Consider the following 20,630-nt stretch of genomic DNA (forward strand, 5'->3'; position numbering starts at 1 on the left):
AAATCTTGGGTAAATAAATAAAAATCGTTTTAAGAGTGAAATACGAATAAGATAAAAAGGATACCAGTGAAGATTGGCGATCACAACGCAAAGGGCAAAATGACCAAAAACAATTGATGATGCCGATCTGAAACAGTTACTGGATAAAGATGATAAGATTTATTATTCGGAGACAATAAACGTGACCCGAAAAGATATTTTCAAGCCTTTACGCGTGTTAGAAAAACTAAAAGGAAAATTGGTGCTGTGTGAATTGATGATGAAAGAGAGACAAAAATTCAAAAATCCACTTCTGAAATTTTGCGTTTGGGGTATGAAAGCAAGGGATTCGCAGAGTCGAACTGGCACAGATGATGAAAAATGGATGTAATTCGAGTGTACCGAACACAAAACGTCGTAACTTTTATCCGACGAAGTATCAAAATTGACAGAATGGCTAAGTCGCCTAAGGACACTACACAGAAAAAAATATTTTGTAAAAATGTTCGTAAATGTTTCTGAATTCCTATGGAGGAGTTACGAAATGCTCGTAAATCGTATAACCCACAAACAAGTTCGTAAAAGTTTGCACTTTTTCACATAACATTGTTCGTAACATAATCACTTGACGAGCATTTTTTGTAGTTTTACAAACATTTGTTCGTAAATGTTCGTAAACACACAAAAAATGTTCGCAAAATTTTGTCACTTGTTCGTAAATGTTTGTTTACCTGTCGAACATTTACGAACAAATGACAAAATTTTACGAACATTTACGAACAAATGTTTGTAAAAGTACAAAAAATGCTCATCAAGTGATCATGTTACGAACAATGTTTGTGAAAAAGGTATAAACTTTTTTTTCTCTGTATGCTCAGCGTTTGGTGGGATCAACGGGGAATCATACATAATGAGCTGTTGAAATCAAGCGAAACTGTCAATGGGCATCGCTAAGAACAACAACAAATCAATTTGGAGTGATATTGCAACACGGAAGCGTTTTATGTGTTCCATTCTAATGCACTTTTATAGTCCAGCCAGAATGCATCAAAACTCTGAATTGGGATGCTACCGTCCCCGCTGCATTCACCAGATCTGATCCCTTCCGATTATATCTTGTTCCGATCGATTATAAATGGTATACTTGGAGCTATACTTAGACAATTTCGAAAAAGCGAAAAATTGGGTGAATGTATAGTTTTGGGTCAAAAAAGAAATCCTCTTATCATTGCAATATTCATATAATACTAAGAATATAGTATAAATGTGTAGCTAGCGAGAACCAGTACTTCGAATGAAAGTTTTCAAATTTCATCTAAAATTTTTCATGTTTCACTGGTTAAAAATGGTAAGAACCTAATGGAGGGCCTAGTAGCTATACCTCAAAAGTACTTTCGTATCATTTAAAGTTTATCTGTTCACAACCGATTTTAAGCGATCCATAAATCACTCAAAATACTGCGAAATACCCTATCTAGAAGCACTAAAACCTTTTTAAATTTCAATGTTGTAAACCCGTTATTAGGAGTGGTTTGACGGTATTTACCGTATCTGGACGAAATATTCGCCTAACTAACTTTTAAAACATATTCAAAAACGAAAATAATCGTACAAAGCGTTTTCGAACAATCCCAAAAACATGGTCAAAGCCAGACTTATAGGGAGGGGGGAGTCCCCGAGGATTCCAGGTGGCTATCTGCAACCACTGGACCTCTAGAAATGTCTAGGGGAGACCGGGGAGGTTTGGGACACTTTTTCATGTTTTGACTTTGAGACACTATTCCAAAAAACAACGATAGTGTATCACAATTTTATGCGGTTTATAGAATACTTATGGGTATTGACTTTATAAAAAGTACTCGATAGAACTTGGAAAACAACTGAGTTTTCTTGGAGAAGATAAAAAACATTTAACTTGACGTTTTGTCCCAAACCTCCTCGATGTGGGGCAGTATGGGACGCAAAAGGCGATGTTTGGGACGCGTTTTTTCTCGCATAATTTGTATTACTGGAACATGTTAATTGATTTTAAATACCAGATTAAAAATATTTCTGATAGAAATAAAAATGTTTCATCTTTTATTTACGCTTAGAAATTAATATCAATTTTATTTGTACAGTAGAGTCATTTATTGTCAATCAATTATTTAAAGTATTTTCTTCTTATTTTCCATCTACCTTTCTTTTCTTTTTTTTTTTATTCTAAATATTGCAATCATGATTATCGAATTCCTCAGGCGAGTAGATTTTCTTGCAATTCTTAGTTTTGAACTCATTGATGGATTCCTGTTTGTTTTTACGACAACTGCATTGTACCTTCTTTTCTCATTATTTCTCTGAATTAGCTCTCGCCTTGCCTTTTCTGGAAAAATTGTTCGAGAAATTTTCGAAAAAAATAGTTTTTAACTAGATTGGGCAAAGATCGAATATCCTCTGAGAAGGAATTATTGATTCCCAAGACATTGATGATTTAATTGTCTCTGTAGTTAGAGAAATCTGCTCTACTGGTAAACTTTGCACAAGAGGGAGATTTTCAGTATAAACTGGGCATTACTCTTCATTTTGACAATAAACAATTGCATACCACCTACAATCTTGTCGAAAATCAACGTCCCATTCATCCCCTTTCAGGTGTCCCAAACATCTCCACGTGTAATTTTGGTATTTAAAACTTTTATGTAAAAAACAAAAGCGTATAATCTCTGAAACTTTTATAAAAATATCTTCCTAGATTACACTGCTACCTAATGAGTTAAAAAAGTTTTGATTATATATCGCTGATATAAAATACAAAGTGGAAAACTGAGACGTCAGAATATACGATTTTTATCAATTTTCAAAAAAATGTTCATAGAATTAAAATAATAAAACTGAGGATATCCATTCTTTTAGTCAAGATACATCTTAATATTGCCTACGATACAGTAATGGTTAAATCCCATATATTTCAAAAATTAATTGAAAAAATCGCCTTGTCCCACACTACCCCTGTCCCAAACCTCCCCGGTCTCCCCTACTGCAAAACGGACAAGCAACGTGATTACAAAAAAAAACCGAGAAATTTCGGATTTCTAAAATTACACTAAAATTTGTCCTCTTAAGGGGTAACTCAAAATCGAGAGATTATATATATATAGCACTCTCTCTGTGGCGTCCGAACAGTAAAAAAATGGAAATTGAGGAAATCATTAAGAAAAATATAAAAATTTTACATTCAAATTTACTCTTGCAACCGTGGAGCTCTATAATAATAGTAAGAGCGAAATATTGTAAAGATCTATGACCTTCCGCTTAATGGGTCTAGCCAAAAGGCTAATGACATTGTAGGCAAAATTTGAGCAATAAAGCACACGTCTAATCTCATCAAAATAAAATTGGTAGTGGATAAAAAAAAAGCTCCATCCTCGAATTATCCCATGCATAAGGTGATAGCATCAGTGTCCGAATAAATTTGCACCGGTGCGGTATTTATATTAGACTAGATCTTCCCGCAGGCAAACTAGTGTTAATTGTTGTGAAATATTCTGTAATTGTAAAAGACATATTAACAATTGTATACGCGCTTCGGCGCGCGCGCGAATACACTTGCGCAAGAAATGTGTAATTAGGTTGAGAATATATTGCCCACTCTGGGGCTGATAGAGAAGAGATTATGAGACATTTGCTGGGTGGGGTTTTTGCCTCTTTTTAACCACTGTTTCAGCATCCACCATGGTCAGGAAATTACTGCACATGTGCTGTATTAGAAGACAATGTAAAAGAAATTGACAAAGAAATATAAATTTACTTGACAAATAATAAATTTATCACTTTAACATTATTTCATCAGTCAATTTTTTTTTATTGAGTGATATTTGTTTAAGATAGCAGAGAAAAAATATGTAAATGTTACACTGTTTGTTTTGTAATACACATAAAAATTTGGGGATGAAAACAAATAAAAATAAAAAATAAATTTGATTTTTTGTGTAATATTTACACAACAAATTTTTCGTTATAAGTTCTGTGTTTTTAAACATTTTAGAAACAAGTTTTTGTAAATATGCTATCTAAAATATGTATTATTTACCCATAAAGAATAATAAACAAATTTGTTTTCATCAAAACGTTCATTTCTTAGGTGAAAACTACTGTAGATAACACAGAAGAAATGTGTAACTTTCACACATTAAAGAATCAATATTAAATAATAATAATAATAACGAGTAATTATGCTTGTTATTCAAGTAGAAATAAGGTACATATCATGCGTTCGCCGCTCTGTTGGCTTTAGTATAAAATATTAGAAATTCCTTGTGTAATTCTAACACAATTACTTGTTCCCAATGTGTATAATTTACACATGTTCATAGAAATTTTTCAAATTATTGTTGAAAAATTGCCACGATATTCAAGATGCAAATTACCAACAATTATACTCCATAATAGCTATAATAATTCAAAACTGTACATTTATTGAAAAAGAAATTCTCATTGACTTTTATTAATGTCTGATTGAAGGTTCTCAACACAGTGGAACAGGAGAAGAAGATTTCGTCACTTCATCGAATGATTTGGACAACATCAAAGCGGAATCAGGCGGTCAACCGGATCCAGAAAGTGACGACGAGGACGGCATCGACTGTAAATGCGTTGTATGTGATCGACAATGTCAAGATATTGACCAGTGAGTGTGTACAATGGCTTAACAAGCTATTAATAATTGTCATTCTGATATATCAGGCCTCAATGAATGCGCAAGCACGGGGCATTTATTATTTATTCACTGCAAATATTGAATCCTGCTGGAATTAACCATCATATTTCAGCACTCTTAAAGTACATAACGAAAAATTGAATATCAGTTCACTGGGCAAAAGGTACATATTTAGTAAAAGAGATTGTCAACAGAAGATAACTCCAACAGACAATCTCACGGATTTTCCCTGGTAGTATTATTTATTAGGGAAGTACACTGTAAGAAAATCCTCCTTGTTTTCCTTGCATTTACCAAAAGACATGTGTAAGTCCTCTATCTCGATTAATAGCAATTATCCATTAAGAGAGTAGCAATTTAGTGAGAGAATTTCAAATGACTGATTGTTGGGGGCTTAAAGTGTTGATTATACATCGTGACAATCACCTCGGCTGTCACCCACTTAATTCGGTAGTCACCCTCCATAATTAGTTTGTATTTCGACAAGTAATTAGCTCTTTAGCGTCTTTCCATTTGACCCCATTATTCTGGAGAGATACCGGCTCAATAGATCTTACGATTCAAAAGGCTTCTACTTGAGCCTACATACTATTAGGTGAGATTCTTAACAATCTCACCTACTATAATCCTAACAAAATTTCATGTCCTCCGATCGCGCTCAAACTTGGCCAAAATGTGTTTCGCCACTTTCTGATCACGAATATATGGGGGGCTAAGTTACGTTCCCGGCCGGCCGGCCGGCCGCTCTTTGGAGCTTAATAGCTCCTAAACTAAAAAAGATATCGACTTGCGGTTTTCGGCAAAGGTTAAATATCGTATGAAAATTGCAACATGGTGCATTGACCCCCCACCCCCCACCCCTCCTTCCGCCATTTTGAGGACCCCCCTTTTTTTGTTTTCTCAATAGCTCCAGCCCTATGGCATCGAGCGGGCTCAAATTTTAGTATGTTATAGCTGGGCCTTAGAGCTTTCCATCAATACCAAACTTAAGGTCCCTCGACCCCCCTGACCCGAGCTATAAGGGTCCAAAAAAAATTTCTTAAAATGGCCATAACTCCGGTTCTAATTGTCAGAATTTAAAAAATGAGGGCTTTTTGGAAAGCTCTCGTGAAATGCCACTTCCCTTTCTAACATCGCAAGTTCATAAAACCACCGCTAGGGGCGCTATTATTAAAAAGAACATTTTTAAATCTTAAAAGTTAAATAACTCAAAAATTCCTTATGCAATCGGGCTGAAATTTTAGTATGTTGTAGCCGTTGGTTATACCTATCAAACAAAAAAAACCTTAAGTCGATCCATAACCCCTGACCCGAGCTATAAGGGGTCAAAGTTCGAACATTGACCGGCCTCTATCTCCGGTTCTAATTAACATATCGACATAAATTTTACCTTTTTGGTTTCGTCTCGATGAGCACTTTCAGATGGAAGTTCAAAAAGTCACCACAGGTGGCGCTGTGATAGCGTCAAAATTCATCGAAATTCAAAGTCACTTTTCTCAAAAACGGCATTGTGCAAGTTAATGAAATTTTAGTATGTTGTAGTCCAGTCTAGGACGTTTCCAAAATGGTGCGTATGTGCGCTGTGGTTTCAATAGAACCGGAGATATGAGGGGTCAAAGTTCACAAAATTCAAAAAATCATATCTCCGGTTCTATGTGACCGATTTTGATGAATGAGGGCTTAAACGAAAGATCTCACCAAATACTACAACTTTCTAGAACATTTGAACTTCGTGGGACCAACACCAGGGGCGCCACAGTCAAAAAACGAATTTCAATATCACATAACCTCACTTATCTCGACTGTCGCTGAACCGATTTTGATGATTACTTCGACATAATTGTAGAGGACATTTGTCTCTACATTTCGTCCTTACATCATTTTCCGGTCAGACTACGCTATCACTCCGATTTTGCCGTTTAAGTGTGAAAAAATTGATTTTTCCAATAATAACGCTTTGAAATCACTCAGATGCCAATTTGACTGCCTCTACTCCACCAAGACACTTAAAATAGGGTTTTAAATGGAAAGTCCCGCAAAATACAACAATTCTTTGATATAGTTGAAGTTCAACAAATGAACACTTGGGGCACTCTGGATGAAAAAAACGAGTTAAGAAACAAAAAACCTCGCTTATCTTGGCTTCTGAGTAATCGATGAGATCATGTTCTATGGAAAAATTATAGAGAACATTCTGGTCTACATTTCACCCATATAACACTTTTCTGTCAGTTCATCCAAATCCTTGATATTTTGGTTTAAATACAAAATTTGTATAATTTCACGAATTTTATTCAAGATAACTGAATGGCGTCTCCCAACTTCAGCTCTAAATCGAATTTGCATGCACTCCGAGTTAGCTCACGTTAAGAATCTCACCTACATAAGCCGGTTAGGATTATCTGTCCCTTTCCTTGTCAAAGAAAATTTTATGGTGTTTTGTGTTAGTTAATTTCTTTGGGGAAAAATTAAAGTGTCTTTCAGTAATTCGAATATAAACCAAGGTTGTTCAACACGCAGCCCTTTATACTTATTTATAAATTTTAAGCACGTCTTGTACTCATTTTAGTATAAGAATTGGATTTGAAGTTTCGAAAAATATTTAGAATTTTAATAAAGCATATAAATATTCAAAAAGCTTTTGCATGAAAGTATAAAACGAATAGTAAGTTTTATTATAAGCTTTGGAAGCAATAATTAGGGTCGTAGAACTCCCTTCTGACCGACTCCGAGATTCGTTTAAACAAATTTTTTTTTAACTCTTTAGTTATTATATTGAGACGCTTAGAACGGAATACAAAACGTCTTTTTAATCTAAATCTTTTCAAAAAGACATTAAAGGATGATTTGAAGAAGTTCTGTCTTAATATAATCACGTTCCTATACTTAATTTTGAAATCTTGATTTTTTACTACAATATGTATTACCTCCTATAGGAGATTACTTTAATAAACTGTAATGAAATCATCTGCAATTCTTCAATTTTTAGCAGACTTGTAACATAAATCAAAGACTAGTCAAGTTCGATTTTAGTAATTTAAGTTTTTAAATTTAATGAACCGATTTTTGAGTCTTTAGGATTTCTATTCTTTGGGATATCAAAGTATACGAAATTTCGGGTTTTAAGAATTTTGGACCATTCGGAAATTTGACAATTTTGAAATTTCTACGCATTGAAGATTTTACGCTATCGGATCTTTGGTCTTTCGGAATTTTAGCCCATCCGGGATTATGACAATTTGGTGATTTTAACCAATTCAGGATTTTACTTTCGCGCCTTTGGTCTGATTTTGACTCATTCAGGATTTTGATCATTCCGAATTTCTACTTATACGGGATTTTAATCCGTTCGTGATTTTTTAACTCTGTTGGAATTTTGAACAAATCCGGATTGTGACACATTCCAGATTTCGTTCAATCGATTCGGAATTTTGTTTTTTCACGGAATTATGATCATTCAGGATTTCGATCCATTCGAGATTTTGATCATTCGGGATCTGGATTTATTCGGGATTTTGATCCATTCAGGATTTTGTCCCATTCAGGATTATGACCCTTTCCGAATTTTGACTCTTTCGGAGTTTTGATCATTAAAGATTTCGATTCATTCGAGATTTTCACCATTTGGGATTTTGATCCATTCAGAATTTTGTCTTATTCGAGATTTTGATCCTTTCGGTAAATCAGTCTTTCGGGATTTTATCTCATTCAAGATTTTGGCCATTTGGGTATTCAACCCATTATTCTGGATTTGAGCTATCGGGATTTTGATCCATTCGCTTTTTTACCCCTTTCGGAACTTTGACTCGTTAATAATATTGATCCTTTCAGAGTTTCGTCCCGTTTGAGATTTTGATCATTCTTGTATTCGGCCTATTCAGAATTTTGAAACAATCCGGATTTTGACACATTCAAGATTTCCGCCTTTCGGGATCTCGTCCCTATCGGAATTCTGATCATTCGGGAATTCGATCCATTCGGGATTTTGACCATTTTGGATCCGGATTGTCTGGATTCATTCGGGATTTTCATCCAATCGGAATTTTGTCCCATTCAGAATTATGACCCTTTCGGAATTTTGACTCTTACAGAATTTTAATCATTAAGCTTTTCGATTAGACTTCGAAATCATTCGAGATGTTGATCCATTCAGGATTTGGTCTCATTCGGAATTTTGATCATTCAGGATTTTGACCCTTTCGGAATTTTGATCCTTTTATAATTTTGGGCATTCAGGATTTTGATCCATTTGGGCTTTTGTCTCATTCGAGATTTTGACCCTTTCAGAATTTTAATCTTTCAGAATTTTGTACTGTTCGGGATTTAAAATCTTTCAGAATTTTGATTTTTCACTATTTCTATACATTTGGAATTTTGACCCCTTCGGGATTTTGATCCTTTCGGTATTTTGGTCTTTCGGGATTTTATCCCATTCGAAATTTTGGCCAATTGGGTATTCAACCCATTCTGGATTTTGGCTTTCGGGATTATAATCCATTCGGAACTTTACCCCTTTCGGGAGTTTGAGTTTGAGCCATTTGACATATTAGCCCTTTCAGGATTTCGTCCCGTTCGGGATTCTGGTCATTCGGATATTCGATCCGTTTAGAATTTTGAACCAATCGGGGTTTTAACCCTTTCAAAATTTTGTCCTTTTCGGAATTTTGATTATTCAGGATTCCGATCCATTCGGAATTTCGCCTTATTCGGGTTTTGGGCTTTTGGTATTCAGGTTTTCGTGATTTCCACCAGGACTCATCTCTTCTACCCTGTTTGTTGTTAATTAATTGAAATCACATCGACATTGTGGGAATCGGTGTTTTCTCTCTAATGACTAAAAGCCCTTCATGAGTGTTATATCGTGATGTAAATTAATAAATAGTGAATTGATGATGAAAAAAACTGCTTGGCAATGCATCAGAAATTCAGATGCACGCAAATGTTTAAAGAATTTTCATGTGATTTTCTCCAATGGGAAAAAAGTCCCTTACAAACCCTTCGTGTTTTGAAATTACTAAGGCTGGTCAATTGGTGGTTTCATATTGAATTAGATGACCAGAAATGGTAGAAGTGTGGCGTGTTGGGTAGAAATCATCAGCCCTTCTGGCAATCAAAATTGTTGAATGGTGAGAAGGTGGAGAAATAATAATGTGAATAATTAATGAGATTTTGCCAATTATTGCCCAGAATAGTAATTAGTCAGGGTGATTTTTCTTGTTCATCAATCCCATCATTTTCCATAAGTACACAATCACGCTTGTCGCTTTAATCAATAAGTGTTGGAACAATAGGGAAAATATTTATGGGTTGGATCGTGGTTAAAAATTTACACTGATATTTACAATTGCTGGCGGTTATAACTATGTGAAACATTATGGTGAAAAAAAAGGAAGAGTTGGAGACGGCATTAGAAGCCACCCACCTTTTGACAATGCTCAAAATGTCACATGGGCAAAATGCAAATTGATAGATCTTGGAGTGTTTTATGTGGCGAAAGAAGCACTCTCTCAGCGTCCAGACAGTGCGGGTGTTTTATGAGTTTTCAAATATGTCTTTTGAATGCATATCGACATCTGCATGAGTCATGTCTCATTTTGATGACTTTTAATGCCATTAGAGTGCATAAAGTTCATTTGCGAGGCGTTTGGAGTATTTTGCGCTGATGAAAATAAATCAAATTTGAGCATAAATTGTTTGTCACACAATCTAATAACAATGGAATTGTAGTTAATCATAAAAAAAGAGAGGGTGTTATTGAATTTATTAATTTTAATACACCATGAATATCCCCGATTCCCATCACGTTTAACTTTATGCTTAAAACGTTAGGTGTTGCACAAATCCTGATGACTTCTAGGATAATGGCAGAGAGAAATTCTCGCAATTTGATTTAATTTTCAACAAACACACCGATTAAATTTCACCCTCAACTGTCGCCACGTGAGAATTGGACACATGGAAGACATTATTTCCTAGGTTGACACCTTGCTACATCCAGTCCAATGAATAATAGATGGTTTAGAAATATGAAAATGTCACTGTCCCTCGTGTTCTGGCTGCACACACCAGTAATATTTAATGCTATATTGTGAGCATACAAAAACAGATTTAACATTACAACTTTGATGCTTTCGTCTCTGATGCTTTGTTGCGATAAAGTCAGGAAAGAACGTAAAAGTTGACACCTACATTTTTTCTTCACCCTAGGGCCCCCCTCTAGAAATTCGTTAGAAAAAGCGAATTGCTATCGATAATTAGAGACGAACTCTTTTTTTTATCGTCTGGGGATGAGACATGACAAATTGAATAATAAATCTCATAGTTTGTTGGATGTCTTACACGTGACATTGAGGGTGACTAACATTGCCCCTAACACCGGGTTAATTTCCCATTGCGACATTCCCTGATATGAAGTTTGACAATAGCTCCTTTGGCCTTTTAGATCCCAAAAGATAATAAAATAAATTTTTATCATATTTACAGACTCGATGAACATCTAATAATATCACATCATTATCCAAAAGACGCATTTCGCTGTGACACCTGCTTAAAAGCATACAGCTATAGGCCGATATTGCTGAGGCACAGGGCTATAGTTCATGGAGAGCTGAGGAAATATCCCTGCGAGAATTGTACAAAGGTATTTTCAGATGTAAGATTTTTTATTGAAACTTTTAGAATCATTTTTTTCAAAATCCTAAACTGAATACCGATGTTGTGTAAGTAAATCTAAAAGATTTTTTTACAAACTATTTTATGTTTTGAAAAAGAGATTAGGTCTCTGCCTTTAGGTGCTAAAAACTGTTTTACTTCTAATTCGAAATTATTCATAAATTAGGGGAGAGCGAGGGTCTTTAAGGCAACCAACATTTTTTAATACTAATTTGCCAAATTTATATGAACTAGGCAGCCATAATCCCGAAAGCCAAAATCCCGAATGTTTAAAACCCTGAAATGGATGAAATTATACGGAGAATAATGTATAGAATAATTTCCCAAGACACGGCAAATTTTCCTTTGCCTCCAGCAAGCGCGGTTGCAATCCTGGGTATAGGGGGAACTGGGGCAGTAGTAATCTGGGGTAGTTGTAAACACTGTGATTTTTTTCAATAATTTTAAGACTCCAGAGGATAAAACCCATAAGCATTCATAGGGGATAGCATGGGGATGTATGTCCACAGAAGAATTGGTCAATAAAATCCTAATACTTTAAAAATAAGAATTATTTTTCCCGAAAATGTTGATATTTCAATTATTTTGGTCATTTGGATTTCCACCTGGAAATTAAAAACTGTGTAAAATAATCGAAATGTAGCAATACCAGTTCTTTCCTACATCTTTTAAAATTATATTTATGGATTTACTAGACAAATTGAGATTCTCATTATTTCAAAAGAATTAATAATTGGTCAGAAAACAGCATTTGGGGTAGATGTAAACAGGCAATTTCAATTTCACAAAATGAGTAGGTAAAAGAGCGGGAAATTGACCTTCATGCGAAATATCTATAATTCATAGATTACGAAAAAAATTGGTGGCGCTGTGTTCAATAAAAAGTCACATGATGTCAAAATATGGGGAAAATCCATTGAAAAATGTCTTTGATATGCATGCTTTTAGTTTTTTTGCTATTTTAATTATTTTTTTGTAAAAAGTGTCGTGATTTTTTGAAAAATATACAGTTTTTATATATCTCTTAAGTAATTAAAATAATCCAAAGTGGTGCAAAGTTAATTTCAAGGGTGGGAAAAAAGGTGTTTACATCCTCCCCAGAAAGTGGTTACTTCTACCCCAGGTATTTTGTGAAAAGAGAAAAATGCACAGTGACACAAATTTTATTTTTATGGAAAACTCAATTGTTTTCCAGCATCCGCATTACCCTCGACGAATTGCCTATACCCAAGGGTAAAACATGAGCTAAGAAATATTTTCCAAAAAATCACGGTGTCCTTGGAAAATCACCTCAAATTCGCATCTATCGAAAATGGTTACATGTGCCCCAGTCTCCCCTAGCTATGACACTTTTAAGAATTCGGAATTTAGGCTTTCGGGATTTTCACTTTAGGATTTTAGAGTTCGGGATTTTGTGCTTTCGGGATTTTGGCTTTTGGGATTTTGAGCAGTAGTCAGAATAGAATAGCCTAATTCAAAACGTCCTCTAAAGGGGATTTGTTTTTAATATAACTTATTTTCGAAATATCTGGAGCACAAAAAATCAAAATTTTCGACATAATGCTCAAAATGTTTAATAATAATATCAGTCTTGTTGATATTAGAGAACTCAGCCCCCCGGTAAGAAAGATTCTAGATATGCATTATTATTTTATTATTAGGTGATAGGATTGTCAATTCCATGCCCTGTGGAATCATACTCACTGCATTAATTCGAATATGTTTTACACCAGAAAAAGTTCTTGTGATCTAAAGGAGATTGGAATCTGACACATTTGCATCACAGAGGTACTACTCTACCATTTTGACTCTTTGAATTAAAAAAAAATCGTTGCTCTGCTTTCGAAATAAAATAGAAAATAATGGATTTGGATTTAAAACTATAAGAAAGATCTAAATTCGAAAACAAATAAATGAACAAAATTGGACATGATTAAAAATAATGATGCAAAGGTTGATATTTGGCGGGGTTTCACAAAACGCTAATACTTGATATCTCCTATCTTTTAGCGTGTCAGTTTGTTAACAGACAGATAAACAGAACGATGGAACCGACGCGACGTTAAGAAATTGAAAACCTTAAAATTCTTAACTTTCACAAATATTTGACTCCATGTGGGTGATATGAGGAATTAGAAAATATGTAAAGAAATTTAAAATAGGTCATAACGAGGGATGTCACACTTGAAGTGCCTAGAGCAAATTCCCAAATTATTTCTGAGGAATTATCATTTAAAACATAATGAAATATAGTTAAATAAGTATTGGAATTTTTTTTAAGTCAATTGAAGTATCATCAACATAATTCATCAATATTTCATTTGCTCCTAGTGTGTAGAGATTAGACTAAAGACTAAAGAAAATATCATGCAAAAGATGATTGATTGATTGATTGATTCGTTTATTGTCATATCTGTTTTTTGTCTCACCCTCATGCGGCCATCGCCGTCTTAGCGTCAATTCCATCCTCCAGAACGGAAACGACGGAAAATCCCTTAAATTCATAAAAAGTGGAAAATAGGGTGGAGTAACCACTTATCGCCACTTTTAAGAAAAACTGAAATTATTTTAATTATAATTTTTAAACCCTTATTAAAAAGTAACTTAAATTTGACACAAAGTTACTTAGATATGTTCTCTATAGATATATCTAAGTAATAGTCCCTTAATTTAACGGTGGATTACTTAAAAAAATATTTTTTTTTTAATTCAAAAATAACCACTTCTCGCCACCTACTTGATAAGGTCTAGACGCAATTATTTTGGACAATATTATTGAAAAAATATATTCAGCGTTGCTTTTTCTTCCTGATTTCTTTTTTATTACTCATATTATATGATTTTTCGTCGATTTAACTATAGGTGGCTACAAGTGGGTCACTGGCGAGAATGGTGACACCACCCTAACGGCGAATAATTTTCAAAAAAATGAAAAAAAGATAAAAAATTGTAATTCATTTCTTTTATTCCCTGTATTTATTAGGGGGATGTGGGATACCTTTGAAATGAGGTACCTTTATAATTGAGCTTTTATTTCCGATTTTTGAATTTAACTGGATCTTTTTATCGGATAATTTAGCTCTACAAAGGAAATGTGAAAATAAATCGCATGATGATAAGGATCAGTTACATTTGAAAAAGAGAAAAAATACCTCAATTTTAAAGCTGCTCCAATTCGAAGGTGCCCCACTTTCCCCTACTATTATTATTATTATTTAATTCAGCGTTTTAATCTTCCGTTGCCTAACGAAAGTTACACTATTCACAGTTTTGGGAATAGTTGCCAGTTGCCATTATTTTCAAAAATTCAAAATATACTCCATAAATTTTATAATTTGTTCTATTTTGTCAAATATTTAAAAAAAAATTATTCAAGTCGTATTTTATTATTTATTTGATAAAATTTGTTCAAGTATACCTTTGATTTGATAAAAGGAAAATAAAATAGAATTACATCTGTTGTTTTATAAGATTGTTTTTTTTTTATGACGAATTAGACTTCATTTCTAAATTGTGTCAGGTTAAAATCAAATAGATTTAATTGATTTTTACATAAACATCTGAGTTTAGTATAATTTACAATGGTTATTAATTAGCAGAATTTAACGCTAATGTTTTAGTACACCTTACCTTTCAATAGAACGTTGTAAAATGTTAAATAATTTATGTAAATCAAGATGGAAATTCTCTTTTAATGGATCATTTAGAACGCGAAAATATTTTGAAATGTGAGAAAACTATAAAAACTATTCTAGTGATTGTGATAAGAATCATGCAAAACATCCAATCAGAATAAAATTCTCAGATTTTCTACGGCAGCAACTGTAGAAGTGAGGAGTAGTTAATTAATCGAGAAAATTTATTCAGCTGCTTGAAATGTTGAAAATTTAAATATCTTATATCACGAAAACATCAATCGATGACAAAATTGTATTCTGCCAGCAGTAAAATCTTCAAAAATTAACTTGTTAACTCCTCAAGATCATGTGAAGAATCTGATGACGGGCAGTGTTTCTGCATTTTAATTATCAATACCCAAAAGCAGACGATTCGGTGTTTTAATTCGATTTTAACTCCTTCCACTTCCAAGAAGTTTTCAGACGGATTGGTGTAAAAAAAAGTCGATAGAGATCTGGTGAGATAATTCAATCTTTTCATCAACTTTGGAGTTAATTGCGTGTATCAGTTTTTGCAAGATAAAAAGTAAATAGCTTAAAATATAAAATGGAAAGGATTGTTTTTCGATCTTAGTCATTTATTCCTCGTAAATGAGCGTGTGGGCTGCAATAGAAAATGTATCTTTTAATTTCTCTTCTAACTCAATTAGTGACAGATAAATCGATTGAATGCGTGATCATTTATTTTAATTATTAAATGTTGGAAAGACCGTTGATAAATGTCTTTTATTGCCTTCAAGTTTTATAGCGACATTATGGGTGCCTCTCTTTTTTTTGTATAATGTCGAAAGAATTCTTTTACTAAACTGATAAATTGTGTAATATTGAACACGTGAAGTGTGCGCGCGCTTTAAAAAGCGAGGAAGCGATTTTTAGGTCTCCTCAAGATTTCATTCCATCGTCAGCAAAGACTGAAAAGAGCTAAAAACTATTCGACAATATCAATTACTGACCTTAGAGACTACATGCTGACTCAATAACCCCATGAGGCACAAATATGCGGTGGAGCATCGAATTTGAGGAGAGGCCGAAAAAGTAACGCATAAATTCCTCGATCACACGTTTTATTGCGGTTTAATTTATAACACATTCACTTACCCCTTGACCTCCCAATGTGTAAGAAACAATCCATTTTGAAAACGACAGTAACGCGATCAGTGCTGTTCTTTTCTTATTGCAAATCACATGATCCCTCACATGGTAATTAATTTTCTCGATTAACATTTAAAATGTGTCAATTTCTCAATATTAATGCTTCACCCACTGAATAGTCCTTCAATGATCACACTGGACTTTCTTGGAGCTTCGCGATTGAAAGATTGCCGAATGATTGATTTATTATTGAAAGTGAAATTATAAAAAAAATAAAGAAAATTACAAATTTTCTAATCGAACCCAAAGCTTTTTATTCACTTGTTTCTTATTTACTTTAAGAATGATGTCTTCAAATGATTTACGGATGCAGATTCTTTAAAGAAGAATAAAAGAATTTAAAGCAATTGTTCGAGATAGAGCCTAATTTTGGAATAGGGAAAAGTGCCCATGCTTCATACGATCCCAAGATTCGTAATGACTAATTTTTTTCCTTTATTTCTCAATAAATGTGACTTATCGCATCCGTATTTTAAAAACTAGTGGACAGTGCCCAGTTTTTAAAGTAGGGAACCTGGGGCAAAAAGTCACAAATCGAAAATTTCGAAATTCCATATTTTCCAAGTTAAAAAAGATAGCAGCTTAAATTTTTCTATAGATTGTCTCCATAGATCTTCTTCATTATCGTAAGTTTCTTAGAATTCGAACAAGGAATATAGAAAATAAAAGGTCTTGAAATTTTTAGCCCTGTTTCTGAAATATTTTCCTTGCAGCAGTTATCAATTTTTATCTATTTATTTTCCAAAATTGATGCACTGGTGAATATTTCCTAAATAATTTAGATTCTTTGAATACGAAACCTCTTTAGCATTTCACAAAAATTCTTTCTCCAGAAATCCTTTTATTGAAAATGACCACTCGGGGTAAAAAGTAACAAAAGGCATGGGGCAAAATGTAGCAAAAACCGAAACAATTTCTGATGTAGCATGTAACCTGAAATTCTCTAGGGAAATTAAAGAAAACAATATCGAATATAATTTATTGCTTTTTCATTACATAATTCAAAAAACTTAAGAACATCAGATTTTTATTGCGTGTATTAATAAAATACATAATTTTAAGCACAATTATGGACAAATATCGAGACGCATCAATGTTTTATGCATAATTTTACATTAAATTAGGTTTAGTGTCGCCAATTTTCTGTAATTTCCCACGCCATAATCTTCTTTTTGTTTCGATAAAATAAAATCAAGATATTATAACCTGAATACATTAAAAAAAATATATAGAAGAAAACACGTCCTGACATAGTTTTGTGATTATATTTACATAATGTCTTATATTCACATTCTGAACCTATTAGCCCCAGCATTTTTGGGAATGGTTATAAAATTGCCTTTTAGAAAACGGCTCGGTAAATGTATTTCCTTACAAAATAGAGGAAAATGACTTGTAAAGCGGTAAATTTCTTATAAAACTGCGCAAATTAGAAATTTCTGGAGCGTTCGGGTAGCTTATAAAAAATATAATATATCCGTTTTGTGACTTTTTGCCCCAGTCTCCCCTATATTACGAACATCGCATATCCAAATATTCCGAAAAGCATGCTTTTTTAAGGGTGAACTATGTAATTAAATAATATAATACGGGTCATATTTTTTTTAATATATATTAATTCAATTCTTTCGCCTAAAAAATTGAAATATTTGTAAATTTCTTCAGGCTCATGATTTATTACGTTATTTTCTTGTGATCCACCGCTGTTCGTTATGAAAAATAGCTGCAGATTTTAGATAATTTCATAAAAACGCGAATAAAGAAATAAAATAATCATGAAGAATAAAGAAAGAATAATCGTGAATCGCGGAAGAAGCTTTGAACAAATGCCTGGCCCTCGGGAAAATGTTTAAAGAATTCTTGTGTTCAAATTAAATTTCAGTTGATTTGAGATGGTTTTTGATGAATGATGCAATGTGGTCCAGTATTTGGAAACACTTCTTGGATCACAATTGCCCAGTGTAACCACAAAAAAGTATTGTGGAAGATATTATTGAGCCCATGGCTGATTATCCACGGAAACAACAAAGAATTTCCAACTATGCAAAGTTAGGTCAGCTGAACGCACGCATTTTTTTTTACCCTCCAAAATAGCCAAAGAGATCGATCTGTCTCTCCGTACTAAAAAGCTTTTTACTCTCGTTGCGTTTTCTGTGGTATTGCTAATTGGTAGACAGTCAATCAAAGTCTTTGGTACCCAATTAAAAGCCCTAATAGAGTTAGCCACTATATGGCTTTAGCAATTCATGCCGTGTATATACGCTGCTTTTATAAATAATGCGATCTCTAATCGCTCGACATTCACTACTGTGCAGTTCATCATGTAACAATTTCCATCCTTTCCACCCAACACTATCTGCTATGATCTATTTTAATTACGAATCGTTTAATTAAAAATTAGCCGGATTGATGCAATTGGATTTTACTGTGCTTAACTTTTTCCCATTAAACTCTTTTTGGGAAGTTTTTCTCCACCATTAAAATCCCGATTCAATGATGCCTATTTCTTTTACCTTATTCACCTGGGTTGGAGTTTGGTGAGAAGAACAAGAAAGAAAATTGTATTTATTGTGAAAAATTTCGCAATGATCTCTTTTTTTTTCGGGGCGTTGCAAATGGACGAAAATGAAAGGGAAACACGAGACACAACAAATGAGTCAAGGAAAATTTATTTTGCCATCGAATTCGCTCATGTCTAGTACTAATTCCATTGATGATGATGATGATGATATCTCTAATATAAATTGACTCATTTCGGCTGGATGTTTTAGCATTAAATCCATATTGATTTTGCCCTCTGTTTGGCATATTCACCTTACCTCTTGTTAGTCCAATGAATTTTGAAAGTGACTCATGAAAAGACTCTTAAGACAGAATTGCAATTTTGGCGTGTTCCACTTGCTGACCAAATTCTAAGATAGCATCAATGATTGGCGCAAGTATTTGCAAACTTAATCCCCTAAGGGTTTGCAATTTTAGATAATTGCAAACGCACTTTTAAATGATCAATATTTGCAATTGTAAGTTCAGAGACTGACTTAACGGACAAAACTAAATGTCCATTGGATATCAATTAATTAATCTCACGTAATATGATATATTTTGTTGAGGGCGTGGCTTATACTTACAAATTATTCGTACTATCCTTTGGACTATTTTTAAACTTACAGTAGTTCAAACAATTTGTTCTTAAAACATTGCGTTATCCTCAAAGTAAATTGTAAATACTCATAACTTTCTAGATAATTAAGCCACAGTTCCGAAAAAGGGCGTGGCCAAAAAAAAATAGATTGATCATATTTAGGACCTCAAATACTATCTCTAAGCAAAATAAGAAAACGGAATAAGCTGCAAAAATTACAGTAGGGTAAAGTGGTACTAGTTGGACAATGCAATGGTACAATTTGGACAGGGCTTTTGTTCTTGATAAATTTAGTACTTCATTTTTATTTGTATAATTTTAATGCTTTCGTTTTATAATTTGGTTCCTTGTGCTTAAAAACAAATTTTGTACTGTATTTATTAAGAAAAAAGCCATGTCTAACTTGTACCGGCGAATTGTCCAACTTGTAACACTATGTCCAACTTATATCACTTTAGGGTAAGTGTGCCAAATTTCGACATAGTTACATATAAGCACCGAAGTCCTAAATTCGAAATGTAATATTTTTAATTCATATTGATATTTTTTGTTACTTCCTTTTCGAGAGGTTTGTGTGGAACTTTGAAAACTAGTTTATCATCTTTGTTTTCTTTAAATCATTTCCTAAAATATAGAAAAATTAATAATAATATGGACATTGCTTTGGGTAGTATTCCGGCCACTTTGAATAAAATACCGGTCACCTTTTTTCTGACCACCTTTTGTGACGCAACGGATAGAAAGTTTCAAAACGTCAAACAGAACGAGTTTATTATTTACTTTAATATCTTCATATGACCCACAAGCCCTGAGATCTTTCATGTAATTTGTCCTGAAGACCTGAAGCGTAGGATCTCAAATTTACGCGCAGATTCCCGTAGCCATTTGCCCTTCCTGAACTCTTCCAAGGACTTTTCTACATCATATTTTTCATAGAAGCGATGGTTTTTCTCTTGATATTGTAGAACTCAGAAATTGAAAAAGGAACACAAAATGAATGAGAAATTTAGGAAAGCAAAAGATGTTGCCGGACGGAATAGGCAACACTACCTCACCAGAGAGACCCTCATAAAGTATATACTTTTTTACGCGAAATACAGGATCCAGCTGGGAAATTTTACCCGAAATTTAAAGATTGATTGACTATTAACATAAACAGAAACAATCTTTAATGAAAACTAATCAATTTTCATGAAAAAACACCGAATGAAAACCTTTTGCACTTCACCACAAATCACAAGACTGCTAAAAACATAATCGATCTGTCACATTTTTTATAAGACTCTTTCCATACTGAGTTTTTACAACGCAA

General features: G+C 33.6%; 1 protein-coding gene across 3 annotated transcripts in view; it reads left to right on the forward strand.

Moving 5' to 3' along the window:
* LOC129807225 (transcription factor hamlet-like) overlaps positions 1-20,630 on the forward strand; it is a 131,124-nt gene that overhangs the window by 107,219 nt on the left and 3,275 nt on the right. For 2 of the 3 annotated variants that reach the window (XM_055856343.1, XM_055856345.1), the window contains exons 6-7: positions 4,480-4,645; positions 11,159-11,327. In XM_055856343.1, the coding sequence (XP_055712318.1) occupies positions 4,480-4,645; positions 11,159-11,327 (335 nt within the window). The remainder of the gene's footprint in view (positions 1-4,479; positions 4,646-11,158; positions 11,328-20,630) is intronic. The other variant, XM_055856344.1, reaches the window with a different exon arrangement.

This window comes from Phlebotomus papatasi, chromosome 3, assembly GCF_024763615.1.
Source record: "Phlebotomus papatasi isolate M1 chromosome 3, Ppap_2.1, whole genome shotgun sequence".
NCBI classification, from domain to species: Eukaryota; Metazoa; Arthropoda; class Insecta; order Diptera; family Psychodidae; genus Phlebotomus; species Phlebotomus papatasi.